The following is a 12,340-nucleotide window of genomic DNA, read 5'->3' on the forward strand; positions in this document are numbered from 1 at the left end:
CGGCCTGCACGTTATCACCGTCAACAAGTGAATAGAATCCTCCCAGATCAGCATTGCGACCTTGAGCGAGGCATTTAATCCCTCCTTGCAAGCTCAAGACAACAAAAGGTCTATTGTAGGGAATACACCCAGTATCAGAATAGGAGAAGTTATAAGAAAATGCTCACTACTGATTGGTTGTCAGGTTGGTATTGGTACTTATTTAACAACATATTTTTTTAACTGCAAAGTACAACCACAATAATAAACATATGCCCTGTCGGATCTGTTGACGTTGTCTTAAACCATTCATTTGTAGTTAATTGTTATAGTTTCCAGCAGTGTACAACTGCAATAGGGCACGTGAAGAGCCGTCCCTCATATTTGGACCCTTTCGTGGAGCTAAATGAGGTAAACAGAATATGAGTAAAATCTCACAGTATGATGTTGAAAGCAACCACAATAATAAACAGTTAAATTAATGTCTCACAAAACCAAGCATAACTCTGCTAGCGGTTACGAAAATCATTTTTATTGTATTTTTTATTTTTTTAAAGAATTGATTTCGACTCTGGAAGAGTGGTTCAAAGGTCCAGGAAGGAACCATAAGATCGCGGTGATCTGAAGTCAAAATATTCTGGGATATTTGGTACATGTGGAAGTGAGGACATTATCAGTTGTGGATGGTATGTGACACAATAGATGCTGAGGTCAAAGGTAAGATGACTCGACACATATGACAGTTCTCAGCTGAAGTTGCTCCGTCCCACATGCCAAAAGCATGCATGTTAGGTCCAATGAAGACTCTAAATTGTCCATGGGTGTAAATGTGAGTTTCAATGGTTGTTTGTCTATGTGCCCTGAGATTGACTGGTGACCAGCCCAACGCGTACCCCACCTGTCACCCAAAATCAACTGGCATATAGGCTCTAGATCACTCACGACCCTAATCAGGACGAGGTACAGACAATGGATGGCTGGATCATTAATAATTAATTTAACACTAAGATCTCTCCTCGCATGCCTCACATGTGCGTGATTTGGTTCTCTGCATTGTGGTGCACCGAAAATACATGCAGCATAGTGCAAAATAAATTCCCTCTTCTGGACCCAAATGTCAAATTGTATCCGCTTTTAATAACGTTGAGAAATTGCAAGCATTTTAAAAAGAGAAAGTTAAGAGCCGGATGCGTTTAGTGTTTGTACGAAAACCAAGCGGACATACAAAAGCTGGGGTAAGATTTTCACGAAACAAATGTGGAAAATCGAATCATTTGAAAACTAGGGCATACGAAAACGGAGGTTCCGCTGTATATGTAATAATATGATGAGGATATTGTACATTCATATGGTTCTACAGTCATAAAGGCTGTCCGAGGGAAACCATAACTACAGTGTGGCCTTTGACAAAAAATGAGTTTGACACAATGATGATCTTGTCTCAATTGATTAAAAAGAAATACTTCCTTCGTGTGAAATTTGGGCCTGTTTGGTTAAACACAGACCCACTGAATTATTCTGAATTATACAGGCAACTAGAGGATAAACAAGTAGATTGTAACATCTGCCAACTAGTGGAAGAGCATTTAATAGTTCTGCTTGTCACTACATATCACTGGCATAGATGGATGAGCAAAGATATATTTGCAATACATAAATAATGATTTTTGGACCAATTTAGCACGTGGCTAAGGATCACGCTGTACCCTTTTTGCAAAACTAACTAAAACTAAGTAATTATAATGAAAATATCCTTTTTTTTTGTCTTTATCATTTAGTTTCATACATGACCTTTCGGTATGGGTTTTAAATGTATTTATTTCTGAAAAATACATAGATGCAAAACGGATTGGGAAGGAAGGCCGAACAGTCCTTCGGGTATTGTAGTTCACTTACTAGGTGTCCCCTTGCAATGATGTCATCGGGCAGCGCCGTCATATTGAGTGCTGGCCAGACCAAGCGCAAGTTTTGCCACGAAGCTAACTTTTACGTCCTAGCTGGTTTTGTTGCTACGTGTTGCTTTTGGAAACGGCTAAGACCGGCTGCCGACTAGCTAGCGCCTTCACGGGACCTGCAACAACAGGACATTTTCACAGGATATTTCAGCAACAGCAGGAAAACTTGAAAAGCTTTGTCACAATAATCATGGACTCAACAACAACAACAAACAGATTGGATGCACTTTCACTGGAGGTACAAGTATAAGTTAAAACATTCTTTTAAATTGTATTTTTGTTGAGTTTTTATTACACAATACTCATTGTGAACTTTTTTTTAATCAAACAATTGACAAATACCTCAAATAAAACAGCTAAAACTAATACTGAAATTAATAAATACTAAAACGAAGCTTTAAAAAAAGAAAAAAGAAAAAAACTCATAAAAACTAACAAACCTGCTCTAAAAATTAATGAAAACGAACTTAATTTTAAAAAGAAAAGTCAAACCATAATAAACGCTAACTGTAACGGAAAATCCAAAACTATTATAACACTGCTCTGCACGCAAAATGATTTTCCTCTTGTATTAACTGGCACAGTTCTCGTACTGTGGGGGAAAAAAATGCAGTTCATTGAAATTGGATAATTTCCCACGGCACAGCTGAGGCTTTATCATGGCGCAGTGGTTGGGAATCATTGCTTTATCCATGAAGTATTATCTGCCGTCTTTCGACTTTTGGGATCAATGGTCCTCGTTTGTTCAGGAGTCGCCTATTGGCCGAACAGCACGCCAATCACGATTGAGGTCACCATTAGGGCGGGGCTTGAAGGGAGGCGGAGAGGCGGGCGCGTGTGTCAATTGTTGTTGGGTATGGCCGTCAAAAGTCGCCCGCTGTTGCCGTGAACAGCGCAGCCGAAGCGGTACCAGCACTACCAGTTTTTTAGGGGTTGGAGAAGTGTGGGTTTGGGGTCTCTGGCCTGCGCACAGAAGAGGTAAAATCTTTCCTTTTTCTTCTTCTTTCAACTTGGCTTCCCTCGTGCACTTTGACGTCGGAGAGGAGAGGACGAGGTTCGGAACCCCCTTGGATACCGTCCACTTGCTCCGACGTGGGCGGGTTTTGACGCCCACTCGCAGTCCCTCCCCACGCTAAAACACTGCGAGGACTTGTTGCGCTTCACCGGGGGGAGCGCACCAGTCTGGTTGTGCGCGTACACTGCACCTGGTTGCGTTCAAGGACCCAAAACAGAGAAGCCAGCTCGTGGTTACGATCGCGCGGAACATTTACATGGCGTTCAAGTACAGCCGAGACAAACTTTCATCAGGTTGATTCATTCCTCTTGCTAATCACCGACTCGAGCCGCCTCAACATGTCCGAGCGCGACGGACCGTGCAGCGACGGAGCGTCGGACTTCATCCCGGCCAGGGTGTCCCGCGGCCGGCGGAGCGGCATCGTCCTGCCCGGCGGGGCAGGGACCGCCCAGGACCCGGAGACCATGCTGCTGGAGTCTGTGAAGGCAGCACCGCGTCGGAGCAGCATCATTAAGGTAAGGAAGACATACTGTGATGTGTACTTTATATAGGCCGTCCCCAATATATGAATATTTAGGTGTAAAGTCAAAGCATTATTCAATTATATATTTAACCTGTTTTTAGATGAAAAAGAAAAATCAGTTAAGCTATAAAAAGTGAGTACAGTATACGATATTTTTTATTTAAAAAAAACCACACATATATATATATATATATATATATATATATATATATATATATTTCTGGGGGGAATACTTTTAATGTAGTGGTGCTCATTTTCTCCATTTGGGAAAACAACAGAAAAGCTGTTTTCAGGTTACGCATACAAATGTATTATAAAAAGCACATACCTGCAAATTTGTGTTTTTAAACATAAAGCAAAAAAAAATAAAAATAAAAATGTCTAAATATTTCGGAAACAACGCGGCAAATAATTGGGGATACACTGCATTCTTTTTTATTGGACGGTGACGCGCACTAATTAATAAATCGTCAAAAATACAAAAAAAAATAAAAACATTTATAAAAAATTCATAATGAAAAACATATCTTCATTTTGTGTTTAAAAAACAATTCTATTTTTTTTTTTACTACTCAAAAGGGAAAAATGTGGGCATACATGCCTTTTAGACAAAACACACATTGTTGCATAATGATAATAATAAAAATATTTTTGTATGTGTTCAGGGAAAAGTCAAATATTTTTAGTATTGTTAGAAATAAAACACCCAAAAAAGAAGAGATACATGCTTTTTATTGCACAGTGATAACATGGTAACATGCAGGTAGAGTCTAATTCAGGTGCTCATGAGCCCCTAGGGCACTGTATGTGGGGCCACCTCAAAACCAAGCTAAGCCCCGAAATACACACAAGATATGGTGATACATGTTTTTTTATTGAACAGTGACAGGCACTGAGAGAAAATACACATTGTTGCAGTGTAATAAATATGTATGTCCAAATTTTAGTTTTTTTCTGTCAGCAATAATAAAAACTATTTTAAGTCTTTGGGAAGCAAGTTTCCACGCTCACCTGTGCTCAGGTTGCAGGTGAGTAAGAAGGAAGGTGAGGAAGTGAGGAGGATCATGTTTGGCCAACATTACACTTCATGTCTCAGGCTCATTTGTCAGCAAGTGTGTGCTGGGCTCATGTAGCAGCACTCAAACCAGGACACAGATGTACATAACAACACAAGTGGCTCCGGATTTATCATTCATCATTTGAAGAAACATGCTTATTATTGCTTATTATTATTATTCATCCATCCATCCACAGAGCGCTTGTTATTATTATTGATTTTAGTTTTACTTGTTGAATTTTGATTTTTATGATATTACAGAAACGTGTTTATTCACAATCCAATGGTGGGGAACCAAATTTTGGGGGCAGCATATCGTCGAACGACAAAACATTGATATAACGAAGTCATTAATTTAAAAAATGACAACCTCAGATTTGCAATGCACTTTGATATCTTGCCCCTACCCGTGTAAGACACCCTGTCTGTCATAGCTGCAGCCAGCCAGCTATGAGGTCAGCGAAGTCCAGTTGAATTTTTTTTCATCTCTCTGGAGGACATTTTCATTATTGCAATGTCACAAACAATCATAAGGTGGGTTGTTACATATGGTGGCCCTGAAGAGTAAAAAAGACTCAATACTGATTGAAGAGACCTTCACAACAGAGCCACAGGTATGGACGGGGGCACAATACTTGACCTCTTTTACGCAGACATCCCATTATAACAAAAGTGTTGGCATTTATCTGCCTTTGCCTTTTACACAGAATCCAGTGAATGTAGGATATTGGTGCAACTATGTAAGAAGTTAGTGATAGACCGACATATTTTTTTTCAAGGCCGATACTTATTATTAGTAGTCAAGGAGGCCGATAACTGATAATTGGAGCCGATAATCGTTTTACGGTAAAAAGTAAATTTACGGTAAATTTGAAATAATTAAAAACTCCAACACTTGACTTCATTTAAATGGCTTCAAGCACATTTATTAAACCGCTTTTCGGATTTGCAACATGTTATTTGTTTTAAATCTTAGAAAATAGTCATCTTTGTTTTAAAATTCTAAAACCTAAAACCTGTCGATGACAGCCTCCTTGTGGCGCAGATGTAGCACATCCTCAACGCAGCAGGTCACCAGTGCGACGTGCCAGCAGAGAGCTGAACTTCTCATCAATGCGGCTGCGGAAGGGTCGTGCGCTCTACTTTACCTATTGTGACTGTTTCCGTCATTCTTGTGAGAGCGAGAGGAAGATCAAAGAGAAGGTTGAGAGATGTAGTGAGGGAAGACATGAGGGCACTTGGTGTTAGAGAGGAGGATGCAGGCTTACATGAAAAAGGATGACAGAGCTGTGGCGACCCCTAACGCGACAAGCCGAAAGGAAAGGAAGAAGATATTATCCATTGCATTTAAGGTAACTCAATGTCCTGTACATGATTGAAAGTACAACATTTACTATAAACAAATTAATGCGATTAACACTAATAGGCGCGTACAGCTACAGGGACGGGGAGGGAGCAGACATGCCGCATGTGTTTATGAAACCTTAACGGTGTCATAATAATGTTACAAGTATTTGTGTGTTGTAGAGGACTAGGATTTATTACAATTTATGTAGCGTGCTGCCTTAACTTACCTTTGAAACAAATACAGTCTTTGCTCCCTTGACCGTCTCCGTTTGGTAAAACTTTCTCTTCTCTGTCCCGTGTGTGTGAGACTGAGAGCCTTGTGCATGCATTGCATGGCTTTTACTGCGTGCTGATTGGCTGTTACCCGTGCAGTGGCTGTGCACGGGTAATCATTCAGGTGTCGCCGTGGCCGGGACAATGCTGGAGAGAAGAAGTCACAGACAGACGCTTGCAGTGGAGGCATCAGAGCCAAAATAACCCCGAATTAAATTAGCGGGCGTCGGATTAAAAAATGCGCCAAATGCCAAATATCGGCCCTGATAATCGGCCCGGCCTATAATCTGTTTTGCACTATAAGAAGTATTTGTTGGGTGTTAACAATTCTGCGTTGGATAATACCCGTGATTACGCTGTGGTGTGGAACGTGTCAAGAGAAATATTTCCACACCGATTTGCTCAGAAAATGTAGTGTATCGGCAATCGTTAAACCTGTTCACTCTTGTATTTACGAGTACTGGGCCGAGCCATTGATTCTCAGTGATTGAGAATGGAAACTACAATACTGTAGTCAATTAGGAAGCGACTTGACCCTCGTGCTCTTGCCAGACACAAATAAAGCAGCCTAGTTGTGTTGAGTGTTGGTATCGTGTCCCCCAAGTCATTCACAACCATGAATATGACAAGAAGTGTTTACAACTGCAATGTTGTTACCAAATAGGCTAACAATTATTGTAGCTTCTTCTATTTGTTCTTCTTCTACTACTACTACTACGACTGCTACTACTCACTCCTTCTTTGTATTTTCCAACAGTTTGTATAACATGCTGCCTCAATCTTGGTACTATGACAGACATTTGGTTTGGGAGAGGAGACAGAGATATTGTTATGTGTGTTGTGCACTGCATTGTTGGTTGTCTCGAGTATAAACCATAAGAGCAGATGTTAAGAAAAATCAGAATGTGTGTGTACTTTGCTTATCGGCTCTGAAGTTGGGAAATTGCGAGCTAGATGGCATCCGCCTATTTTGTGACGGTCTCGTTTGAGCAGAAAAGCCACATGAAAAAGCCCAAAAATCTCAGCTTTAGCGGGCAGTGTAAAAGGAGTTGTAGCAAACATTGAAGGCCTGTTTAGGCTCCAAACGAGTTGGGCTGCAAATGAGTTGTTCCTCTGCCGGTTGCTGTCAAGGAGAGAAATCCATTCTGCCTCCATAGCTTCAAGATGTTGTGATGACACCACGCAACAATTTTGCATGATTGTTAAAATGGTTACACCTTTTACACCAGGTATTCGAGACCATCTCGGCTGTCTCCATATTTCCCGTCGGCGGCCCGTGACAGCGACCTGTCCATCTGGAAGAGCCAGACGAACAGATCGCCCTCTCTAAGAACAGCCGACAGGAAGTGGCGGATGAGAGCTACCATGTCAGTGATGGGCTCGGTCATCTGTGACGTCGCCCCGTCGGCACTCACTGAGATGTGTCACTGTGTCACATCACTGTCAATGGGAGAAGTTGACCTGGTCACATTCCCAGACCACTTCAGGGTGTACCCCGCCTCTCGCCCTAAGATAGCTTGGATAGGCTCCAGCACGCCGGCGACCCTAGTGTGGATAAGGGGTAGAAAATGGATGGATGGATAATTTGTTTCATTTGTTAAATTAAAAGGAAAAAAAAATAACAACAACTAATTATTATTGACGTCTATCAGATTAATCGATTTTCTCTTTGCAGTTTGCAAATACTAATTGAGGCTATTTAAAAAAAATACTAGCGCTGCAAAATTACTTTGTAAAAAAAACAAATACAAAATTAAACTTAACTTTATGGTTTGAAATTTCTCGGAATGGAATAAAAAAAAAAAAAAGAAGAACTATGTGACTTTGTAGGAATAAACTGGAAATGGCCTTTTATGGTTTAACAAGGAATAGGGAAATTTCTTTTTTATTAACACATTTATTACACAGGGTGTTTCAAAAGTCATGTTATTGAAACAAAGTGGAGGTTACTGAAGCACATTGTTTCTTATGCGTTCTTCGAGCGTAGGGAAATCCCGAGGCCTACGTTGTAATCTGTGTCCCTGAATTATTAGCTAAACAACAGCAGCAAGTAATTTTCCAACGAGATGGCGCCCCTGCGCATTATTCGCGTGAGGTTCGTGCGTTCCCAGATGAGCAGTTCCCGGATTGGTGGATTGGTCGTCGTGGTTCCGTTCAATTGATCTCACACCATGTGTTTTTTTGTTGTGGGGTTACTTCAAGTCCAAAGTCTATGGACCAAGAGAGGCTTTCCCACCGCAGGAACCTTTGCAGGAACTTACCTAGCTACCCTGGTAGCTTGTATTCCCCCTGTGTGCCCTCTGGAAAAAACTACCAGGATAAGGAAGGTTCTACTCTACCTTTCATTCTCCTGGGCCCGGCGACGAGCTGTGGTAGGGGTCTCGGTGGCGTTAAGAAGCGGAGGTCCGAGCCCAAGCGGGCGTGTGCGTCTTCCTCGGCCAGGTCAGAGGAGAGGAACACCGGTGTGGCCAGCGTTGACACTCTGATGGTCCAAACCAGTCAGTTGTGAGGAAAAAAACAAAACAAAAAAACTTCCCAGGCAGGAGCTCCTCCAGCCTGTGGGAAAATGCTGCGTTTGCCATAGTGCAAGACAAGGAAACGAAGCCCGGCTTTTTGTCTGTGATTGTACGTTCACAAATAAATATTTAGTCTTTTTTTTTCTTCATGAAAAGACTTCACACTGCTGTATTTAAAAACTGACTAAGACCTGTCAATGTATTTTTACATTTTTTTTTATTGAACCTTATCCAGATAAGGTATTTGTAATGGCAACCTAGCAGAGTAAATCAAAGCAAAATAGAAGCAAATACATATACAAACTGTGCAATGTGATATAGTAACAAGTTAAATATTACATTACATCAAAGCACATGGTGAATACAAGGTCCATAAAAGGCATGTGAGCGGATGTTCTCTAAAGCTGGAGAACATGCATGAAGAAAAGGTTACTTGCCTGAATGCCAAGATATTAGATAAACTTGTCTCTTTGAATAAATACATTAATAAATAAATAAATAAATACGTAAATAAATAAATGTAGAAGCCTGCAGATGACTATAGATGTGATCTATTGTTCTCAAATTTGCAGTGGAACTGTGTAAGGCTTCAGGCTCATGTCCCTATTGAATTTTCCAGCTGAGAAAATCACATTCACTTGAAAGCTTGAAATAGTGAATTTCTTTTAGATCCAGTAGGTGTCAGTATTGAGCAACATCACCCTTATTTGCTTAAGCGACCCTGAACTAATAAGTGCGATGGAAACACAAACCACATGGGCCACCAGGAACTCCTCCTACCAGGAACTGGGGTGTTTGGTGGAAAAGCCCCTGAGGCCTCAGGATCTCCCAAAGCGTTTTTTATCTTTCTCTTTTCAGATGGGATAATACATTTTAACTGTTACTCTAGTAAATGTCCAACAAAATCACAGTCTTCCAGGCAACGTTTCTGCAAAGTTTGTGAAATTTACGTGGGAATTTTCTGCCAATTTGCAAACCCTGTTAGGTCGTGTTGAGATGGTTTTAGAAGACACACATGATGGTCTCCAGTATGTGGAGCTACCAGATGTTCTTAAATGTGTGCAGTTGCCCTTTAAAAGAAATATATTGAGAAGGACCAATGCAATGGAGGGAAAATCTCCGGCTTGGATTCGCATTACTGCGACGTGTCTGAAATGCCTATTCACACACACACACACACACGCACACACACACACACACACACGCACGTACGCGCCCACACACGAACACAGATGCATGCACGCACACACACGTTTGTTCAGCTTTCAAAATACACACAGGAAATTAAAGAGAATCTCATTAAGTTTCATCGATGTAGTGATTGCGTATTGAGCAAAAGAATGCGTATGCAAATAGTAATCTCAATAATCATCATTATCATCATCGTCATAAACTTCAACAGGTTGTTCTGGTTATGTTGAATCTGCAGTCAAGTCTTGTTTCCTTGTCATTCATGTTACTTAAATGCTTCAGCAAGTTGCATTGAACAAAGTTAGTCTGAAGTAGTGATGACATCATCACGTCCCTTGATAACAAGCACAAACGGCATGGCATCGTAGTGTGGGAAAAGAAAACATGTTCATTTGGTTCACTGACTAGTCTAAAGACTTTTTCTGATAATGAGAAAAACATGGATGTTAAATTCACAAAACACTAAATTGTGTTAAAAAATGCATACACTCGTTCATCAAAGACTAAATTGTTTTCCGGTTTATCAAAAATCATATGTTTGGTTCACTGAAGGCTAAATTGGATTACATTTTTACAAAAATGTGAATGTTAGCTTTGTCTTTCAGTGTTAACATAATGTAGCAGACTAAACTGACATTCATGTTTCTCAGAGTCTTTGACAACCTGTGTTGGATATTTACCAAAACAAGTGTTCTGCTTGACTATGAATTAAAACTTTCTTTGATGTTTAGGAAAACCTTTATATTAGCTTAATTGAAAACTCATAATTGTCTTGATGTTTTATAAAAACATCAGTGTTAGCTTCACTGAAGACTCCAAAACTATTTGAAGATTTTTCCAAAATCATGTCAAAATTGTCTTTAATGAATTGTGATTAGATTCTCCATATCAATATAGACTTTGGGATACAGTGAACATCCGATTCTCCAACTTCATCCCACATTCCAAAAACATGCATGTTAGGTTCATTGAAGACTCGAAATTGTCGTTAGGTGTGAATGGGAGTGTGAATGGTTGTTTGTCTATATGTGCCCTGTGATTGGCAGGCGACCAATCCAGGGTGTACCCCGCCTCTTGCCTGAAGTCAGCTGGGATAGGCTCCGGTTCACCCATGACCCTAATGAAGAGAATTAGTATAGAAAATGGATGGATGGATGAAACCCTGTTCATCGGGGGGGGGGGATTTATATACGTGAAAATCTGTCTCAGAACTGTGAGACAGATGTGCTAACCAGTCATCCACCGTGCCGCCACTTGTATTGAATGGTCAAAAACTGGCGAACTAAAACAGATAATCCCGACCATACCACTGTGGCATCCTTCAGTTGGAGGAGTTGGTACGGATTCCATTTTACGGCATACAGTAAGAAGAAAAGAGCAATGCAATTAACTCAAAAAATAAACAGTACATGAAAGACAATTGTGTGATTGGTGCATAGCTGTGTGCTATGATGAAAATTCTGCCGCGTCGCCTCGTACAAATCGCGCAGGAATACTAATCTCAATCAGGTTAAATACCTCAGCTCAGTCTCATGCTGTGATATCAATGCTAGCCAGCGAAGCATCATTCAATTAGCTCGCTGTGTTCGCGTGCAAACTGCCAGCAGGCAAATGTGGTGATGGATAGTGATAGTGTGGGATTAACAATGATTAGAGCACAATACTTTGCGAGAGGTATTCACGTACGAACATGTCTATTATGGTGGTTGTACAGTGGTGTGTGAATTCGGCAAAAATCTATAAACTACAACAATAATAATAATAATAATAATAATAAATTCCAGATTGAACTAAAAGCACTAGTGGTAATATGATCAGTTTTTCAGTGAGTCACTCGATGATTCCAAACAACAAAGTGTGCGTATAAATGTGTGTCTGTGTGTGTTAAAATGTCACAAGCCCATGCAAATAGACGGAGGACAGTGTGACATTAATGACATCATGCTGACGGGTGTTTTTTGGGGTGTGTGGGTGGAGGGTTATGCTCATCGAAACATCGTGCATCGTGAAGCCATCTGGCGAGATGTGGCGTGGGCCTATAATTTGCAGGCGGGTGACAATTCTGGAAGAAAAAAAATTGAAATGAGTGGGGGAACACTTTCAATGTCTCTAAACCAAGTGGTAGAGGATGATACATCACCAGATAGTGGCACGGTCAAAAGACATTTTTCTTAACCTAAAAATCAGAAATCTTAAAAAAAATCCGTGTTGTTACATATGTGACTAGTATTTTAGGGTTGTAATTGAAAATGGACGTATTGTGAAAAATTGACTTGACTTTGTATGTGCAATTAAACAACGAAGTAAATCTTTAGTATGCCTCCAGTGAATCGGCATTTATCATGGGATATATGTTACAAAAATCTGCAATATAGTGATACCATCAGTATTTATTTTGCAGAACAACTAAACTAAAACAGCAAAATGTGGTAGCGTTTTACACTTCTTTTTCTTCCTCTTAATAATGCTGCATCCTTTCCAGTA

The 12,340-nt window shown here is 40.4% G+C and overlaps 1 protein-coding gene across 1 annotated transcript in view; it reads left to right on the forward strand.

Moving 5' to 3' along the window:
• The first annotated feature begins 3,052 nt into the window (after positions 1–3,052).
• The window catches only part of plcl1 (phospholipase C like 1), a 96,428-nt gene continuing 87,140 nt past the window's right edge, over positions 3,053–12,340 (forward strand). The window contains exon 1 of the mRNA XM_061691526.1: positions 3,053–3,464. Within this exon, the coding sequence (XP_061547510.1) occupies positions 3,288–3,464 (177 nt within the window). The 5' untranslated portion in view covers positions 3,053–3,287. The remainder of the gene's footprint in view (positions 3,465–12,340) is intronic.

The sequence above is a fragment of the Phycodurus eques genome, chromosome 12 (genome assembly GCF_024500275.1).
Source record: "Phycodurus eques isolate BA_2022a chromosome 12, UOR_Pequ_1.1, whole genome shotgun sequence".
NCBI classification, from domain to species: Eukaryota; Metazoa; Chordata; class Actinopteri; order Syngnathiformes; family Syngnathidae; genus Phycodurus; species Phycodurus eques.